Here is a 21,970-nt window from a genome sequence, read left to right on the forward strand (position 1 = left end):
GGAAGAAAAAGGAAAAGAACAACAAAAAAATGAAGAAAAAAAGGGCTTCTAAAACTATAAAAAGTTAACCTAACGTATATTCCAAACTTATCATTCCATTACCCTTCGTACCTTAAAGTAACGTTGAAATGAATATCATGGGACTATGATAGTGATCTGTCGACGATGCGATTCTAAATTTGTCGTCACTCAATGAAAATTTCGAAAGAGTAGGCGTCATATAGAAAGAGAGAAAGAGAGAAAGAAGAGAGAGAGAGACCTATATGCCTACGTATGAAGTAGGCACAATAAGAATATGTGTATATGTGTGTGAGAGAGAGAGAGAGAGAGAGAGAGAGAGAGAAAAAAAGAATAGAGATAAAGGTAAGGTAAGGTCTGAAAGTAACGTTTTCTAGGGTCAAGGGAGGTCCTAGAGGGAATGACAGAGGGAATAGTCGAACCATGTATCGAAAGATAGACGTTCTAAAGAGAAAGAAAGAGAGAGAGAAGGAGAGAGAGAGAGAGAGAAGGAGAGAGAGAGAGAGAGAAGGAGAGAGAGAGAGAGTGAGAAAGTGAGAGTGAGAGAGAGAGAGAGAAAGAGAGGTGTCGCGTCAACGCCGGGCTATAAAAGCTCTCTCGCAGTGCCGTCGACGTTACACGTCGTTAGTACTCCGAACGGTGAGGAACTCCGGCGACGTGCCACCTGTTAAAGCTGCCCTGTTATAATCTTTGGCCGAGTAAAGAGAAAAAAAAGATAAAGAAAAGAATATAGAGGCACCCTCTTTTTTTTCTCTCTTTTTCTCTCTTTATCTCTCTTTTTGTCTATCTATATATCTATCCATTCATCTATTCATCCGTCTATCTGTCTATATATCCGTCTTTATCTTTTACTACTTTCGGTGATCCGTTCCTCTTATCTCATTTCGAACTCTTCAGTTCGAAGTGGAGAACGCGACCTTGAAGGACGACGTATCGATCGAAGGATAAAAAGAAGAGGAGAAGGAGATAAGTATTGACTGACAAAAGGAGATAGAAGGAATCTTTGATAGATTCTACGTGGAAAGTTGACATTCTTCTTTCCTTCATTCTAATCTGAGAGCTGTTACTTCGAAGGAGAACTTCTTCGCTAAGAAAAGGGGAATTAAAAATTCATCGAAAAGTAAGTAAAGTATGTGTCTGTATATATGTATGTTGTTTTATTTCTTTCTTCTTTTTTTTTTCTTATCTATTCTATATCCCTTTTTTTTAATTTCTTACCATCTATTTCTATCTATTTTTTTTATGAAAATTAGACTTATATAATACTAACGATCTCCAACCAAGAATTAAGATTTTGAAGATTAAATATATAAATAATTCGAAGGTACTTCTTGATAATCGAAAGAATTATCTATTGCTGATATGCGATCATCATCGGTTTAAATTATATCAGCAAGATTTATCAATCATAGATTCACGTACGATCTTTGAAGATTATTCTCTTTAGACAAACTCAAATTCTCGTGTTATATTAGCGATGATTCATGAATCTTCTAATTTTGTTGTATTCTCTGGAATTCTTGAAATACTTACTCCACGAGATAACGCGGAAAAATCTCGTGTTTCATTATCATTATATTCGAGACGATCCCCTTTCGATTATTTAAAGATAGGAAATAGTAATTAATGATAATGTCGTTTTTATTAGTTCGATGTAACGCTTACGTAAATACCAAAATTAGAATTTAAATGTTTATATTTTTCTTAAAGTTTTAAGATAGATCTAGTTAAAAAAAGAAAATTATGAAGTGAAACTTTTATATAATACGTATGTAAGGTGGATTAACGTTTGATAAATTATTCATTTTTCTTATTTCACATGTTTTTAGGAGTTATTTTATAATCATAGTCTATACGTCGTCTATCGTTCATGTTTATACGTATGTTCATACTCTTATATGGCGGTATTAATAACGGTAACGTTCACCCCCAAAGCATAGTGAATTCTATCAGTAGCCCGCAGGCTTCTTTACCGAGAATGCACGTTAAAATGATATCGTTTAACTTCTCAACCCGTGCTTAAAGCCGAGATGATTGTCCACTAACATAAATCTTCAATAAAACAATCCAATATTAATAATTTTCTCTTTTCCATTTATTTCCATTCTCAGTTCGTTATTATTTTATCGTAAAATTAAAATCATCGTAATAAAGTTTAAATAGATATTCAAATCCAAAACATAAAAAATAGTTTAATAGAAAAATGTAGGAAAATCATCTTCAAAATCTTATGAACGAAGAAGAAAATGAAAGAAAAAGAAAAATAAAGAGAGAGAGAGAGAGAGAGAGAGAGAGAGAGAGAGAAAGAGGAAATCAAAGCATTGAACATTTACCACGAATGTCTTGAACCGATTGGATTTGGATCTATGGGGTTTTTCTATCCGAGGATATGGCTCCCTATGGAGTATTATATATATTGGCTCTCTCTCTCTTTCTTTCTCTCTCTCTCTCTCTCTCTCACTCTCCCTTTTTCAATCGTTTATAAATTGCGTTGTGATCTATCCCACGTTCACCGTTACGTCCTCTTTCATATGGGGATGTCTCACAACAACTTTTACGTGAATTGATTATTTTACGTTCATGTTGGTATGTACCTGTGTACATATATACAAACATACATTTTCGTAAAACCTAAATCATTGTTAAGACTCGCTATTCGTATTCAAATGACTATCCTAAATCTTTTTCTATTCTACCAAATAGTACAAGTCATTATACGAAGAACGATATAATATACCCCATAAGTTGCTTTCATTATCAGCTACGAGTATCTTGAAATTACTTTTCTCTAGTAAAAAACGAATAAGCTGTTTTCGAGATCTGTTAAACGTCATTGGTTTTTAATTATATTTGTTAAAAATATATATATAAAATATACAATATGAAATATTTTATAGATTATTCCGTGTTAAAATTTATCCCTTTTTTTTCTAAATTACACATATGTATGTATGTATGTGTGTATGTATGTCATAGATGTATATATATAGTGACATTTGTAATATTAAAAATAACAATTATACTTGTACTCGATTTCGAATTAATAGTTTCAGATTAGACAATATTTCATATCTTTAAAAAAATACTGATACTTATACGATAAAAAAAGCATTATGAAATATTTTATAAGTACACTATTTCGTATATAGATTTATCGTGTCTGAGTCATATATATATATGCAATGTTAAAAATTACATTTTTATTTTATAACAAATACATGACTTGTAAATGATAATTTCAGATTAGACAATGTTTCGTATTTTTTATATTTCTTATCACCGATATACATGAAGTATTTCAGATTTTATAGCAATATTTCAAATATTATAAAAAATAAATAGATCTATTCTATAATAATACAATATTATAATACATACATATATATATATATATATTATTTTATCGTAAAATTAAAATCATCGTAATAAAGTTTAAATGGATATTCATATTTAAAACATAAAAAATAGTTTAATAGAAAAATGTAGGAAAATCATCTTCAAAATCTTATGAACGAAGAAGAAAATGAAAGAAAAAGAAAAATAAAGAGAGAGAGAGAGAGAGAGAGAGAAAGAGGAAATCAAAGCATTGAACATTTACCACGAATGTCTTATATATATATATATATATATATATATATATATATATTGGCTCAACTGCTAGAAAAAAATAACATAATTATATTTTATATAAATTATAAGAAATATCAGATTATAGTGACATCATACAGAAAAAAAAAGAAAAAAAATACAAAAAGAAAGAATAAGAAAAAAAGAAGAAAAGTTAATCAACCATCTTTGTTTCGAAGTGGAGAGTAAAAAAAAAGAAATAAAAAAAAAGAATGATTGGACAGAAACAATTTGACAAGGTAAACAAAAAATATAAAAATGTTCGCAAAAGTGAAACGTGCGATTAATGATGGGATATCTTTCCCCCTCGACTATGCCGATAGGATAAAAGAGTACACGAGCGCAAGATCATCAAGACATTAGAGAAAAGCCCTCGAAAGTTTTGAAATGTTTTCGATCGATTTTCTATCGTCAGAGGCGGGAACGAATCTGTTGAAGGTAGTCAGACACAACGTCGATTGTTCCAGGTTGACAATGAGTCTATATAATACCTACTAGAAGTCGGTATAACAAAATCAAACTAACTCGTTCATCTGTTATAGTATTTTAGTTTTAGTTTTAGTAATACATATACACCGTTTCTCTCTTTCTCTCTCTCTCTGTCTTTTTCACTCTTATTCTTTCTTTCTTGGTTCACCTTCATCTCCAGCGAACTAATTATCAAGCTCTCTCTCCCTATTACTGTTCTGTGAAAGTCACACTTTAAATTTCTGTATAACCGAATGACTTCGATTCCTTCAAGATAGCTCATGAATTTAAAGATTGATTTATCTCTTTATCTTCCTCTCTCTCTCTCTCTCTCTCTCTCTCTATCTATCTATCTATTTATCTGTCTGTCTCCCTGTCTTTCTCTATGAATGCATCTTTCTAGTTCTTCTTTTAATTCAGATCTCTCTCTTTCTTTCTCTGTTTTTCTTTCAAGTTTCATCATACATTCTTTCTCTTTTTCTCTCTTGGAATGAATTTTTCTACTTTTCTTCGTCTTTTAATTCAGATTTCTCTTTCTCTCTCTCTCACGCACTCTCTCTCTCTCTCTGTCTCTCTCTCTCACGCACTCTCTCTCTCTGTCTCTCTCTCTCTCTCTCTTTCTTTCTTTCTCTTTTAAGTATCATTATCCTCTTTTTTTTTAAACTTTCATATCTATTATTATTTCATATCTATTATTATTGTTCTTATACGTTGAGATTAAGAAATCGTATCTTCCTGATAAATGTTTCATTCATTCATAGGTTAAAAATAAAACATTAAAAGTATTAAATCTCACGTCGAAAAATTTTTTTCCATTGCACAGAGTATGCAACGATTTCATTATTCGCTTTCTTCTCTTTCTCTCTTCCTCTCCATATATATACACGCATACACATAATCTTTCTTATACTGAAAGAGAGCAACCAAAGTGAAAATGAAGATATTAATGTGTAAGAATCAAGACCCAGGCAAATTTATGAGGAGAAGTAAAACAAAACGGAGCGTTAATTAAAAGTGGCGAAACTTATCCGTGCCAGAATTGGTTTCACTCAGCATCATCTTCTTCGACGTTAATTTTGTAATTTCAAATGCTTCTTTTCTTTCTTTTGTTTCTTCATATAATAACGTGGAAATTGATAATGCAGAAAGGAAATTGATAATGCAGAAGTTCATTTTGTTCTTTTCTTTTTTTTAATTTCTTGCTTTCGAAAAAAGATACTTAAACAAAGTGATTATGAAAATTGTCTAAGTCATATATCATATTAACTTGTTGCATTATTTCTAGTAATATAATTTTTTGGATGAAATTAAAAAAATTCGGATGATAATTCAAATCAAAAATAATTTAATCAATTTAAACAAAGAATTGGCACCGTATTTATTAATGATAAATCGAATTTAATTTTTATTAATAAAAAAATGAATTTTTTATGAGAATATTTCTTCAAAGCGAAACTCCATATCAAAGTCGTAGACGATTTGAAAGAAAAAAATTTTTTATAATAAATAAACATGATTAGAATCCGATTAGGAATATTAATTAAACATAAATTATTTATAAATCTGAATTACATACTGATGTCGAATATATACTGATCGCGTTGATCATTAGCTCAACAAAAATGTGACTCTTGTACGACGCGCGCATTTTATTTTTTCCCACGTGGTCGTTTGACGACCTTGCCGATACCTAAATATGTCGTACGATGCAAGGAGAGACAGAAAAAGAATCCGTGCTGGCAATAAAACTCTGATAAAATGTAAAATTAGCATTAACAATTAAGTAGAAGCGAATGCTTGAAGTGAGAGAACGTAAAAATGAGAGGGAGAGAGAGAGAGAGAGAGACAGAAAAGGAGAGAGAGAGAGAAGGAGGGAGAAAGAGAGTGACAGAAAATATTATCGCATTGGAACCGAGGCGCCAGAAATGAACTGAAATCACTATCGGACGTCGTTCTTCGTTCAGAACATATTTCTTTTCACGCAACTCAGACGCAACATTTCGTCTCTTCGTGGCACGACCATGATCCCGATAAAGAAAGACTTCGACAGGAGGACAGAAAGATCTTTCGAACTTCTCTCTCTCTCTCTTTTTCTCTCTCTTTTTTTCTCTCTTTTTCTCTCTCTGTATATATATATATATATATATATATATATATATATATATATATCCATTTTTCTATATTTGGTCTGATCGGACTTTGACTACATGTGCGTATATGTCATGAAAATTCGAGTTTTATGTTCTTTATCTGTCTCTCTCTCTTTCTCTCTCTCTCTCTCTCTCTCTCTTGAAAACAGTATCGATAATGATAATGTCCAAAGTGTTCCTCAAATATATCCTAATTTAATATATAATAATATAAGAGGATCAAGAAGATAGAGATCGTAGAACCATCTCTACGTATCAATATATCTTTTTTGATCATAAAAAAAGTGTATAATTCACAGTGTTACTAAAATTGTCCCAATTTATAATAAAATAAATATCTACGAAGTATTGAAAAAATAATATTACAACTATTTAAAGGTGATTGTTACGTTTTTTTTTTTGCATTTTAATGAAAAGTGTCGATATGTTAATTCAGTGTTCTTGAAATTGTCCTAATCTTTATTATACATTAAAATAATTATCTACAGAAAGAGAGAAAGAAAAAGAAAAGAAGAAAATTCGAAAAAGAAGTGAAATATCTCTAAACGCGTCCCACGCATGTTATTGGATCCTAACGAAAAGAAATTCAACACGAAACGGTTATCTTGGTATGATATTATAAATTTTGAGTGTTAACTTTTAATTAAAAAAAAAAATATTACTGCGCGTTAAATATAATAGCGCGTTCAAGTAAAAAAAAAATTGTTTTACTAAGTAGAAACTTTTTGTTTACACTTATTAAGAAAACTGAATGCAATGGTATTTAATTGTTCGATACAAATCGAATATTTGTAAGAAAACGTGAGAATATAAAATTCAGAAGATAACTTTGATATGCAGTTAGATTTTCTATTTAGATTAGAATAGAATTTAAAGTTGTCCAAACGTGGAAATCGTTTTTTCAAAAGGAATTAGCATAGCCCAAACAAACACAATTGATTTATTTCTCTATTTCTTTTTCTTACATAATACACGTAAAACCGTTTGCAAACATTAAAAGTTAAAATTCTTTTCCATTTTCTAGATAAAACATCTAACGTTCTAACTGCCGAGGTAAAAGTTTATCTCTCATTTCGAGTAAAATGTAAAATGATAGCTTTAGAATGTCCACAAATCTGATAAACAACTCAGAAAACACACTTTTTATCGTTAACCTTTTACGAAAACCCCTATGTGACTTTAAAGTTACTCATTTATCTTTATTATTTTTAATTTAATTTTATTGTTTCGTCATTACAATTAAATGTTAATCCTTTGCACTACAAAGTCCCTCTTTCTGACGTGACGTTTAATTTAATAAAAGAAAGTACGTCTACATTTATGTACATGCACAATAATACATGATATATCAAAAGCAAACAAAATCAAATCAGAATTAGCCTGGAACAAACTGTATGGAAAATAATTATATAATGCCAATGTATTATATTAATTTATACAATTAAATGTTTGCTAAATATAAATTATATTATAAGTTTCATACTTTGTATACATTTTTATTTTTTCTTCTTTTTTTTTCTTTTTTCTTTTAAAATACGTAATTTCATAGAAATCACGAATTTTATTGTTTCTTTTCTCCTTTTTTTCAGTTTTTCACCGGTCTAATGATTACTCGTTGCAAAAAGTAGATTTCATTGAAACTAATACAATAATAAAACATGTCGCTCGTGTCATATGCAATTTATTAATCGACATGCATATAATGGATATTGTGCGATAAGAATTCGATATTCGCGAATTTAAACGAACATAATTAAATCCTCCAAAAGTTGATTAAATTTATGTTCGAATATACCAAATATAATATCTACATAAAAAAAAAAAAAAAGAAAGAGAAAAAAGGCAAGTTAAAAAGAAAAATCGACGGATTCAATAAAATTCGAGAATATATATTGATTTCATCGAATACATATATCTTAGGCACAAATTTATTATTGAATTATTTTACATGAAAAATCATATTTACGATTTCCGGTTATTAAAGGTACTTAAAAAAAAAAAAAAAGAAGAAAAAAAAGAAAAAAGAAAAAGTTATAAAAACAAATAAAGACAAAAGAAAGAGAACATAAAGATTGTTAAAGAATTTTAAAATAGTTCATCTATCGAGATTAAGTCGATTCCATTGAGTTTTATAAAAGTTGACCGATATAAACCATCGTATGACTCGTTGAAGGCTCGATTCGTCGAACTCAAAGGATCGAACGAAGCTCATAAAGAACGGGATCTGTTGACGGCGCGTTTCCTTAGCTTTGAAAGGTGCTCATCCGTGCGTGGCTCCTCGGAGATTTTCAACGATCTACTGCGGCAACGATTATACTATGTTAAAGCTTTTTTCTTTTTTCTTTTCTTTTTTTTCTTTTTCCTTTTCTCTTTTTTCTTTTTTCTTTTTTTTGACTTACAGCATATACGCATATAGGGTGGCCCACTTAAAGTGTCACATATTATATTATATTTTCAAATAACAAGTAAAGAGTTAAATAACTTCTCCAATCTTGATAAGAGATAGGTATTACAAGAAAAAAAAGAGAAAAAACAAGTAAATAGGTATGAATAGAGCCTATTAATATTTGTTGTTAAGCATTAATATATTTATTTTATTAAGTTGAAAAAAAATTCTCTACAACAATGAAGAAAATTATTTGTAAAAATTTGTCTAAACATTTGAATTCACATTCTTTGTTTCCTTTTTTCTTTTTTTATTACAAAATGAAATTGTTTTATATATATATATATATATATATATATATATATATATTCTTTCTCTGTTCAATTTAAATCTCATTTTCTCTTTCATCTCCCAACAATAATTACAATAATAACAATGACTTATTTAAACAGCATATAAATAAGTATGTTGCAGAAACAATTGTTAACCGCAGAAATAGCAATCATAAGCATCGAGTTAATTATTCAAGATCCTTTTACTTGATATTTACCATATGTATAAAGCAAATTGTTTAACTAATCTACAGTATAATTATTATCATCGCCGTATTACAAAGCAAGAACGAATATTCATTATGCGTCTGAATTAACGAATATAACGCATTTAGTGAAATTTTTGGCTCGATTAAATATTACCGCCGTCAACACTCACGTACAGGAAATGACATTTGCATGATTATATTATTAATAGAATATAAAATAATTCAATATTGAACGATAGAATCAATCGAATCAATTTAAAAAAGAGAAAGTAAAATCGAAAATCTGATAATTCATATTATTCTCTCTCTCTCTCTTCTCTCTCTCTCTCTTCTCTCTCTCTCTCTCTCTCTTCTCTCTCTCTCTCCTTTCTTCCTCTTTTACATATGAATCTTTATATATGTATCAGAGCGTTAAATAGTCAAGTTTCCGTCGTAAACCGCGTGTGCACTATGAAAAGCATATATTATCTACGCGCTATCGCTCACTTATATATATATATATATATATATATATATATATATATATATATATATATATATATATTCAAATATACATACACCTTCAAATAGGAAGCAAAAAATTCAGTAGCTTGGAGATAAACGGAAATGCGGAATTGTTTGTCTCCGGTCTACCGGATGCGCAGGAATCATGGTTAACGTCTTTCCCATCCCACGCTGTCATTGTGTTCATCTATCTATTCATGCATCTAACTGTCTATCCATCTCACTTATTCATTCTCATTTTTTATCCTTTCTTCTTTTATTTTTTATTTCTTTTTTATTTCTTTCTTATATATAATTTCTTTATCTCTTGTTTATATCTTTTTCATTTTATTTATTTATTTTTATTTTCTTTTTTTCTTATAAAATTGCATTGTAATGTATAACGATGAAATGACAACCCGTCTATAGTCCTAACAGGTGTAACTTCACCGGAAACGAGATGTATTCGCGAGTGACTGTTATTGAAATGCTGCGAACGTTGATATACATACCGTAAATGTATGCAGATGCTATACGTGTATTGATGCGCTATATGATCATTAGAGGGTGTATCACGTAACGCTAATGCATAAAAGAAGAAAAAAAATCGTGAAAAAAGAAGATCTTTGCATTAAATCTGTATGAATGATTTGTATGGTGCCATTATGAATTTATTTTACATTAATGCGAAATATTATTTCAGATATTATTTATACCTAGAACATTTACATAATGATCGATTAATTCAACATTATTATTTTTAAAATTCGTTATAGAACATTGATCATTAATTTCGACAATTTTATGTCTTAAACAATAATTGACGTTAAATAATTTATATTTTTTATTTATATTTATATCTCACGTATTTTTTTTGCCTATTCTTAGATAAATATATTGTCGATATTAAAAATAAAGTGAAATGGTATATTTATAACTTCTTTATGCATGATTTTGGAAAAAACATGATAATAATAGTAGTACTAATAGTAGTAGTAGTAATAGTAGTAGTAGTAGTAGAAATAATAATAGTAGTAATAGTAGTACTAGTAGTAGTAGTAGTAGCAGTAGTAATAGTAGTATTAATAGTAGTACTAATAGTAGTAGTAGTACTAGTAGTAGTAGTAGTAGTAGTAGCAGTAGTAATAGTAGTACTAATAGTAGTACTAATAGTAGTAGTAGTACTAGTAGTAATAGTAGTACTAGTAGTAGTAGTAATAGTATAGAAGAGTAGTAGAGGTCGTGCACTGATGCGGAGCTACGCGAGTGACCTGGTTTTTTAAAAACGTTCGAACCAGTGACGTGATTAAAAGAAAAAATAAAGTACTGTAGAAAATACTCCATCCTTATCTAGTTATCATGCTTCTTTTTCTTATTTTTTTTCGTTCGACTCTTTTATTGATAGATTTGAGAAACATGGTAAAATATAAATGTTGAAAATTTTGTATGAAAAACAATGAAAAATATTATCAATTTGTTTTATTTTTTGTTATTTTTTATTTATAATATCATACGTTTCGATTGATATGTGAATGCATTAACGATTTATATTTGTTTAAAAATAAAAATATATTCTCTTTTTTTTTTTTTATTTATTCCTTCAAAATCGTACGAAATAAAAATTAATTGGAAAAATTTATATTTATAATACGATATTATGATATCGAATAATATGATATACGATATCATAATAATATTCTTATGAAATATAAAAATGTGAATATAATTATTACGAAATATAAAAAAAAGAAAAAGATAACGCGAAACAGTATCATCCGTCTTTATATTTCACACTCTCTCTCTCTCTCTCTCTCTCTCTCTCTCTCTCTCTCTCTCTCTCTTTCTTATTCACTCATTTAAATGAAATCCAGTCACGTACTACAAACAGAAAATAAACGGAAGAAGACGTAAAAATAGCGCGCCGAAATTAAATTTTACGAGATCGAAAGTCGGATCGGTCTTGCAAATGAATTTGATTCTGGACTTGTATAAGACAAATCTCACAATACAAACGAAGGAAATGCATTGAAAAGTCCCAATGTTTGTATAGTTGCAAATGCAAACCATTGCTCCTACAATTATTTTATAAATTTCAAAAAAAGTGGAAATATTTGTTATCTTTTTTCCTTTATCTTTTCCAGATAATTTATTAATTTTCTTGCAAAAATCAAGTCTGTTGTTTGTGTTTTTTTAATGAAAAATCTGCAGTTATTAATTTATGAAATATCTAAATTTTCGAAGTATGACTGAAAAAGAAATTTATTTTTTAATGAAATAAAGTTTTATATTAAATAATGAAGATTTGAATATGTAAAAGTTAAGGATTTATAATCTGAATGCTTCCCCTTTCTAAAGATCACATCGAATTTTATAGAATCAACTCTTAAGGGATTGTCAACTCTGTTGATGAGGGTAGTCAGCTAGTATATATGTGTAAAATTCTGATGTTTATATATTCAAAGACATCGTCGTATTGTTTCGAAAACGTAACAGTGAGAATTCAACAAGTGCCCGTGTTTTATCCATAGCGCTCCTTGAAATTTGAATAAAGCCTCCATTTTTATGAAAGTCCGTACGCTACATTGAGCCGCACGACGACTCGTTCTTATGTCTTTCATATAATGCAAATTTATCGCATTTGCCTGATTTTTCCAAATGTTTTCCGACAAGAGCGAATGATAAAAATAATAATAATAAAAGAAGATAATAATAATAATAGTAATAACTATAATAGCAATAATAATATTAGCAATATAATATTATCTGGAACATTTTGCCTCTAAATTAAGTTTTTTACTTAGAAATTACGAACAGTAACAACACTTGCCAAATTTATTGTCTCGTACGTGAAAGCGCGGGAAAAAGTAAGTAAACAAGAATAAATGCGAAACGAGATTTCATTTTCTTCCTTTACCTCGTCCCTCATCTATCTTTTATACGCGATAACGTACGCACTCACGGAGTGTTAAAATGTGGATCAACGGGATCCACCCTAGTATCATTCTCTTTCCTCTCGGAGAAATGAAATTTCATTTTTCCGAGATCACGTCGTGTCATCTTCGTCGGTCAAAATGATGGCAAGTTTGGATAAACAAAAGAAGGAAAAAAAAGAAAATTTTAATCATTTGTTCCGTTCCTTCCTTATCGCAATTTTTCAATTCATCTTCTAACTTACTCGAAATATTTGTGTATATATATTAATTTGCTAAAAAAACAATTTTTTTTCTTTTTTTTTTCTTTTTGCATTGTTATATACAATAAAATTAAAAATTCGTAAAGAAATAATTTTGAATTAATTATCTAACATCTATCTATCCTATTAATCGTTATGTAAATAATTACTTCTTGTGGTCTAATTTTTTGTTTTGTTATATCTATTTCTTATTCCATTTTTTTTACTTACTTACGTATTGTAATACCTATGTAGTCTCGTTATTACTTACACGTAAATCTTATCGAGAAATCGTTTCATTATAGAACTATTCAAGTTTTCTCCACCAGCGAGGAGTGTTACACGAACACAGTGATCTATATGCGACGAATAAGTTCGGAAATGACGTATCGCCTTTCGATCCGAAGTTAGATACGCCGGAAAGCGTGAGCTTGGCCGCGAACATATTCCGCGTGGGTGAAAACGAACGATTGCAATAGGTAGCAGCTCCTTTTCCTATACCAAGATGTAATATAATTCGAGTAACTTTGTGTCCGATGTTTTACTTGCATAGATATATAACTGGAATATTATGCTATTAGATGTAGTTAATTGTGTTTTGTATTTTATTGTATTTATTTATATTTTCTTCATCGCCACAAAAAAACATTAAATTTGATCGAAATGTCATTGTTTCCCTTTATTATTTTACGTAAAATTATCGATTCATTTTAACTTTTCACTTTCAAAAATAGGTAATAAACACGCGAATAAATTTTTCGAGTGAAATAATGAATTTCTTTTTTCTTTATTATTTTTTTTTCTTTATTTTTTTTTTTTTTTTTTATTATTATCTTCTTCTTTTTTCACCCCCATTTCAATGCTCCCATTTCAATCGATAAAAATTATCGAGTATAGATACCCCGAGGAAGAAGAAAAAAAATATAGGTAACAATGCGTTGTTTTCATGTTTTCTAATAAAAAAGAAAAATCCATTCGTTATCCTACAGAAACAACACCCTTCGGTCATATGTAGTACATATTTTCTGCACAAAAAATATATCTTGTTTGTTAGACATAAAATCAAGTGACATAAAGAGCCTAAAGAGATTATTACGCGTCAGAGAGCTTGTTTGCCGATATCATCGAATTCCATTGGGAAATTGTGAAATTCGAAGATAAACAAAAACAAAAAAAATATTCGGAGTATCTCTCTCTCTCTCTTTCTCTCTCTCCCTCTTTCTTTCTTTCTCTCTCTTACTTTCATTCTGTCTCTCTCTAAATTCTAACGTTTCAAACTTATTTGCTACTCTAGTGTCTCCACTCTTAACAGAAGCTCATCGATCTTTGTCAAGATAACACGAAGCATGCCAATGTAGACTAATATTTATATATATATATGCGTGTGTGTATATATACACACGACCTTTTGAACAAATTTTGTAGAAATAATCGAATTTCAATATTTTCCTGTCTAACTCTTCGAAAATTGTACTCTACAAAAGTACGACAGTATTTTTTAATCATAAAAAAGCAAATTATAGATCGTTTTTATAAGAAGAAAAAGAATTACTTCAAATGATTCTCATTTATGATTATTTTAACAAACAATCCATAAGATCATTCAATCATTTTCTGTTTCTATCTCCGATTATTTATATCGCTAATAATTCTGATTACGCACGTGAAAATAAATGAAAAAATTAGTGAAAAATTGTGAAAAAGGTCGTGGGTGCATTTCAACATAGACGTCGTCTGACTCAACAACGATTAATCTACTGCTATGTTGGATCTGCACGTATAAAGAATCGATCGATCAAACGCCTTTTATGAATCGTATACGTCAATATTAATCAGCATTTTAATAGAACGTCGTCTTTTATAAAGTGTCAATCGAGTTTATGGATTGTATCTTACAATCCACGTTCACATCGACATTCTAATAAGAAATATCTGTGGAATTTTTAAATCCGCTATTTTTTAATTTTTAAAAAAATTTAGGAAAAATATGTCTTTTTATTAATAAAAATTTCATATATCATAAAAGAAAACAGATTATTTCTAAAAAGATAATCGCCCCATATTGTGAATAGTTCTAGCTCCTTTAAATCACACGTTTCAAACTGTGTTACCAGCAATTTCATGTATGAGGTTAACCCTTTCCGTTCCTATAGCGGTGAAAATAAATTTCCGGTGGTGAAGCGCGCTGTTATCTTCGGGTTACACTCAACTTAATGTTCACTCAATAATGACTTAGCATTTTCTCTCTTGGGATATAATTCGAAGGTTTCTAATAGTTTCAATAAATCATTTTCGACAATCTAGAAAATAAATTTTTCTACGTATAAATATATATCTATATGTGTGTAAGATAATTGTTTGTTAATTATTTTATAAGAGAATGAATTCGGATAATCGTTCTAAAAAAATTTATTTTTATAGAAACACGATTTAATAATTGGAAAGAAATAAATTAGTAAATATATCATAAATTTTACTATGTGCATATACTTTATATATACACATACATATATATATATATATATATATATATATGTGTGTGTGTGTGTGTGTGTGTGTGTGTGTGTGTGTGTGTGTGTGTGTGTGTGTGTGTGTGTGTGTGTGTGTGTGCATGTTACTAATTGAAATATTAATAATTTCAAACATAATCTGATTTCATTCGAAAATGTAATAATTTCGAAAAGTAACTACGAATGTTTTTCATGAAATAAAATTTTCAAATAGAATGTTTCAAAAGTATTTTTTATATAGCAGGATAACGATGTCAAAGATTACAATGAAAAGAAAGGATCTGAAATAAAGTTGAAAAACGAAATGAAAATCTGCGAAATAATCCTAACTGTGGATAAGGTTGATATAATAATCGATTCGAGAGTTAATTTCCATAATCCACGAGAGAATCCCAAAGCTAAGAGTTTAATCGACGCATAACCACTTTCCATTGCTCTAGAAAAAATCTCATAAAAAGAGTTGGATTTGCACAGAAAACGAATTTCATTTAATTATCAACTCATCGAAATAATCAATAACGATACGTTTGAATTCGTTGAATACGTTCTATATGTATATTAGAAATTTGTGTATGTGTTTGTGTACATGCTATATATTTACATACATGAATTTTTTTCTCGATTATTTCTATCCCGAAAAAGTTAAATGATTATTTTTTGAATTATTTATATTGAAATATTTTTTTTTACTTGCTTCTTTTTCAATTTTATTCATTAAACAAATTTTGATTAATTCTCGAAAAATACAGAAATTATGAAACATCCTAGCTCGTATTTGTAATAATATATAAATCTATTAAAACTTATTGACTTATGAGTTATGACTTCGTTTTAATGATGATTCTACGATTTTCTTATCTTCTTGTAATATGCGAGATTGTTGCATCAATTTTCCATTTTATTTCACTTAAGACCTCCAGCGAAGCTTGTCAGTTCATTTCGAAATTTCATCGGCGACGTATCTTGGTCTGAATAAATAATAATATTCAATCATATTTGTAAATATTATATATATTACATATATTATATATGAACATATATAAATACATATATACCTATATATATATATATATATCTATGTAGGTACATAGATATGTAGGTACACACATAGATGAATCATATAGTTGAATATTTAAAAAAGTTTTTTGATATATTCACGTGTAAGTAAATCAAATAAATATTATCTGAATTATAAGAGAAAACTGAACAAGAGAAATCTCGATCGATGTGTCATCCAATATCAATTTATCAGTTTATTCGGTTGTAAAATTCTTTAACATACTGTGGGAGATATCGTTAACGTTATCTTAACATGTGATGATTTATATACATATATATCGATATATTTACATACATACATTCATATGTGGAGTTCAAAAAGTAATTATTTAAATTAGATTATAAATAGATTCCAAAGTTATTGGTATGAAACATCTCGATCAAGAAGAAAAAAGAAATAAATAAATAAGGAAGATAAAACGAAAAGAGAATAAATTCACGTTAATACGTGTTATGTTTCATTAACTTCGACCTCGGGATAAATCTCTTTCCTTAATAATAAATTATCGATTATCCGATAATATCAGTCATAAAATAAAATGTGATGATTCCGATGATTCTTAAGAAACTAAAAATTTCTTTATTTCTTTTTATTATAAGCACGATACTTTTGTAACATTCGCTTTTAAATTACCTCCTTAGAAAATGTAATTTTGTTTTGATCGAAAAAATTAAAAGCGAAAACGAGAAAGAATGAGAAAGATAGATAGAGAGAGAGAGAGAGAGAGAGGGAGAGAGAAAAAGAATTAAAAAAAATTTTTAATAAAAGAAGGAAAAAACAAGCTTTGCATTACCATTATTTATTTGATATCTTCGTCCAGCAGTCTGCCATTTAATTTTGAAATCTTTCTCTGTTAATCACTCTCTCCGTACTAATTACTAATTACAATTACAAACAAAAAGCAGATCTTAAATAACAGAGTAACTGTATAACAATTAAACGAATTATCATCATTATTCTTATACTATCAGTTAAATGATTGAGACATCTGAAAAGGAGGGTAACGTTGAAAAAAAAATAGTAAAAAAACAAAATGAGAAGGAAACAGATAGAAATAAAAAATAAACAAGTAAATAAATAAATAAATAAATAAATAGATAATCTTTTTGTATATCTCTAACAACTTATTTTTTTTTATTTTCCAGATCAACGGAGATCGATTCAGTGATTGCATAAGGATGATTTTAATCACTATCTTAGTAACATCAGCAATGATCACTATGACGCGTTCTGCACCGGCTGTACATCTTCCAAAGGAAACTGGGAATTTTCCGGAAGTGCTATGGCTCGTTAATCAGCGAATGCCAGAATTAGAGGTAAGAAGAAATATTGTTAGATAATAATTTTATTAATAAATCAAATCTTGATATTAGGAATTTTTATTAAAAATATTCGTAATACTGACTTATCAATATTTATTATAAAAATAATTTTATAATATTAATATATAATTTTTATTAATATAATAATATTGTAATTAAATTTTTTAAAATATTCGAAATATTAGCTTATCAGAGATGAAAATAATTGAATATAAAATATATATATATATATATATATATATATATATATATATATATATATATATAATACAATTATTCTCATAATATAATTTATATAAATAGTATTTATATAAAAAAAAAATGATAAGAAGTATCGAACAAAAATCGAGCTTTTCGATTCTAATATTAAATAATAGCCTCCCACTTGGTGAACATAGATAATGAAAAGTCGATTCGTATATATACATATATATATATATATATACATACACACATACATTTTATATATAGATTTCTATATTCACTTTGGCGAAACACGATCTATGTGAGTTTATATCGCGAATTGTTAACAGACGACCAATCGACAAGCAAACTTGTGTTTTTCTATTTCTCTCTCTCTCTCTCTCTCCCTCTCTTTTATTTGCATACATATATTGCATCAGTTTTGCACATAATGGCTTCCTTTGTGAACAGTACATATAAAGCAAAGACTGATACGTGTCTTTTATCTCGGTATTGGTAGAATTTAATTCAAGTTGTATAAATTTTTCTTCAAAATTACATCTCGATTAAAAAAAAAAAAGAAAAAAAGAAAAGAAAAAAAGAAAAAAGAAAAGAAAAAAAGCAAAAACATCGACGAAATTATTTACAACGAATTCGAAAAATTCGATAACGCGATGAAAAATATTGTTTCATTGTTTCATCGTTTACTTCTTATAATATAAAATAAAATATCGAGATATGACAATTATTTATTTCAATCGTTCTATTAACAAAATGGCGACGTACCAACGGTTAAAATGCACGAACTGACATTTCGAAATTTCACGTAATGAGAGTTTTCTATCGTGTTATTCGCCCTCCAACAATCTTTCTCCGTGCGTCACGAGGAGAATAAAAAAAGAAAGAAAAATCATGTAAAACGCGAATAAAATTTAAAACTCGGCTGGCTTTCAAAGGATCCACGTATTTTCTTCGAAATTACTACGTTCAATGACATTTTTTACCGCGTTTCGTATACTCTCCGACGTAAAAAATATATATACATAAAATATGTAAAAAGAGGACAAGAAGGAAAATAAAAAAATAATTAAAATACATAACATACAATTGTCTTCGCTAATTCGCTTCATGATTTAATAACTTGAAAGATCCCTCGTATTGTATTACCCTCATTTTCTTAAAAATATAGATTCAATTGGTTCAATAAGAATTTGAATAGTCATCGACGAACAAAAGCGTAAAAGTAATCCCGAAAAATCCTTGGATACAAATTGAATCCTTTGCGGTAGAAATCGGACAGATATATAAAGGAACAAAGTTGTCCTCTTTTGGTCGAATTTTCTTACGGAAAAAAAGAAAAAAAAAAGAAAGAATGAATGAAAGAAAGAGAAGGATAAAGATAAATTGAGGAAGATAGAAATAGAAAGAAAGATGTGTTGGTATAGAAGAGAGAACTTCTTAATCGGTAACTCGAGAAAATTTTTCTTCCCATTGTTTTTTTTTTTCTTTTACTATTCTTTTTTTTTTCTTTTTTTTGGACGAATCAAAATAAAGTAAAGCTCGTAAAAGGTATGAGAAAGAATGATAACGAAAGGACGAACAATATCCTCGCAATATGAAAAGGTTCCTCTTCAAATGAGAAAGGTCTCATAAAGGTGAAGAGCCATTATCATAATTGAATAAAAAAAAAGAATAAAGAAAGAAAAAACAGAATGTCGCAAAAAATGCGCGTGTATTTCAATTCGTCGAACTGATACTTATTGAATCACTTTGAATTTTTTATCGATATTATATCATTATTTATTTCGAATATGTTTACGTTTGTTGAACAGAGAGAGATGTATGAATCGAGCAACGATCCTGGCCCGACGATACTCAGGACGAAAAGGATCGGTTCTTTGTCGATCGTAAATAATTTCGATGTTCTCAGAGAGAGAATACTTTTGGAAATAGCTCGTAGAAAGGCTTTGCAAGATCAACGACAAATCGATGCTAACAGACAGATTCTCGATAGCATCGGCAAGAGATCGGTAACATCTTTCGAGGATTACACATCCTCGTCTCGTCCTCGAACTTCGGGAAAAATCTACGATTGGCTCAGCGAAAATGACTCCCTTCTTGGAAATCGTCATAGCAATCAAGATCGCAGGGTTTGTTACTTCTTCATATTTCTTACTAATCGTTTGCCTATCTCAATCTATCATCAATTTTTGTGTAATAATTGAAATATTAAGAAAAATGATCGCCAATTTAATCTCGAGCTCTTATTGTGAATCTTTGAAGTCGATAAACACCGTTCATCCATCGTACTATCGTATTAATGCATACATATTACGCATATATTATGAATACGTGTCTATACTATTTTATATATTTTCAAATCTATTTGATATTCTTTGTCTAAATAGTTGTAAAAGATATTTAAGAGACAATTTAATTTTTTTCAAAAAACTATTTTATTATACTAATAGACGCGATTTTTATTTTCACAGGTACCAAGCAACGAATTACTCTGGTTGTAACCATATGCGAACCAATCAAAGAAAAACTATTGAAATCCAGATTTGGCAGGCAACCTCTCGCTTTTCCAAGTTTTACGAGCCGCAAATTTTGTTCCCATATCATTACGAATTCTTCTTATAGAGCTTTTATCTGATCTATCAGTCTCGCGCGTTTCTCAGGTTCTAATAGGCAACTATAATATAGCGTGATGAATGATGAAAAATAAAAAAAAAATTAAAAAATTAAAAAGAAACAAAAAAAGGCAGAAAAAAGCGAATAATATAATGAACACAGTAATATCAGCGACATTTCAAGGTTACATTCACAAAGTCAATTTTCAAAGACGATTCAATTGCGATGTATATGAGTCGTCAAAACGAAACAGTATTATATTTTGTGATCTTTCTTTTATATTAATTATTTTATCGTTTCTATAATGTCTACGATAAACACTATATTGTTATTTTGTTTTGTTTTTTTTCTCCTCTTGACTAGACCAAAAAAAAAATATCGTTTCGTTGTTAAATAACTCAATTTGTTTCATATAATTTAGGTATTCGAACCATTGAAGAATTAAGACTTTTCATTTTCGTCATCACAATTATTCATCCCCTATAATACGATTAATCATTATTTATTTGTCTAACTATAATATTTTCTATTTATAATAGTTCCATAAAATATTTACGTTTGTATTAGACATTCTCTGTAGTAATCTCCGAAAATAGATTTTACTATTTTAAAAGTTTATGTCCGTTCTAGTTTTATTACGAAAGTAACTTGGTAAAATATGTAATTATACGTTTCCTATAATGGAAAACTTTAAAAAAGATATATATATATATATATATACACACATCTATATTTAAAAAAAAAATGTTATTATTAAATAGCAGCTCGAAGAGAGAGAAAAGAAAACAAGAAAAAAAAGAAGAAAAAAAAGAAGAAAAAAAAAAGATCAATAGAAACATTTGTTCTATATTAGATTATAGTAAGAAATATTTAACATTAGCAAAATGACGATAGAACAGCCTCATCGTGTAATTTAGTTCTAATTAATTAGAATTAGCAATAGTAATGTACCTTACGCCTCGGTGATACATCGAATGCTAGCCGATTATTATTATCATTATTCAGTCCTTTATAGCAGCGAATAACTTTCAGGAAAACTCGAAAACCAATACAAACAAAAAAAAAAGGAAAAAACACAGATAATAAATAAATGTATGCACGTTAAATAGTTGACACTTGCTATTTAATATTTACCATTCGTGTTTTGTTTTTTATTATTTTTTATTGTTGGTTTCTTCTTTTCTTTTCTTTTGCGAGATTGTTTACTCGGAAATATTTTAATTATGAAAAAACATGTCTCTCTCTCTCTTTCTCTCTCTCTCTCTCTTTCGAATAAAGAAATTCTTTCATTAAGGCTAAAGTAAAAGTTTAAAATTCGCGCGTTATTAACACTTCCGGCAATGCCTGTACACATCGATGTTTAAAAATTAAGACTTACCTGTGCAATGTTACATCTCTTCTCGTCAACGACGATTT

The 21,970-nt window shown here is 28.7% G+C and overlaps 1 protein-coding gene across 2 annotated transcripts; it reads left to right on the forward strand.

Moving 5' to 3' along the window:
• The first annotated feature begins 651 nt into the window (after positions 1–651).
• Dh44 (corticotropin-releasing diuretic hormone 44) lies at positions 652–21,234 on the forward strand. Of its 2 annotated transcripts, none has more exons than XM_085655713.1 (4): positions 652–1,147; positions 17,561–17,731; positions 19,753–20,070; positions 20,413–21,234. In XM_085655713.1, exons 2-4 carry the CDS (start codon positions 17,594–17,596, stop codon positions 20,440–20,442), a joined length of 486 nt encoding a protein of 161 aa, XP_085511839.1. In that variant the 5' UTR covers positions 652–1,147; positions 17,561–17,593; the 3' UTR covers positions 20,443–21,234. The 2 variants fall into 2 exon arrangements, with proteins under 2 accessions (XP_085511839.1, XP_035738142.1); XM_035882249.2 differs by having other exon boundaries at positions 652–1,138.
• Positions 21,235–21,970: the final 736 nt, after the last annotated feature.

Source organism: Vespa mandarinia, chromosome 3 (assembly GCF_050613455.1).
Source record: "Vespa mandarinia isolate Hongniang chromosome 3, ASM5061345v1, whole genome shotgun sequence".
Classification (NCBI taxonomy): domain Eukaryota; kingdom Metazoa; phylum Arthropoda; class Insecta; order Hymenoptera; family Vespidae; genus Vespa; species Vespa mandarinia.

Bases quoted from the DNA above. Each gene is read 5' to 3' on its own strand.
- Dh44 (XM_085655713.1), top strand. From the start codon at position 17,594: ATGATTTTAATCACTATCTTAGTAACATCAGCAATGATCACTATGACG. The intron at 17,732-19,752 runs GTAAGAAGAAAT...TTTGTTGAACAG, and splicing joins AGCGAATGCCAGAATTAGAG to AGAGAGATGTATGAATCGAG. The intron at 20,071-20,412 runs GTTTGTTACTTC...TTATTTTCACAG, and splicing joins ATAGCAATCAAGATCGCAGG to GTACCAAGCAACGAATTACT.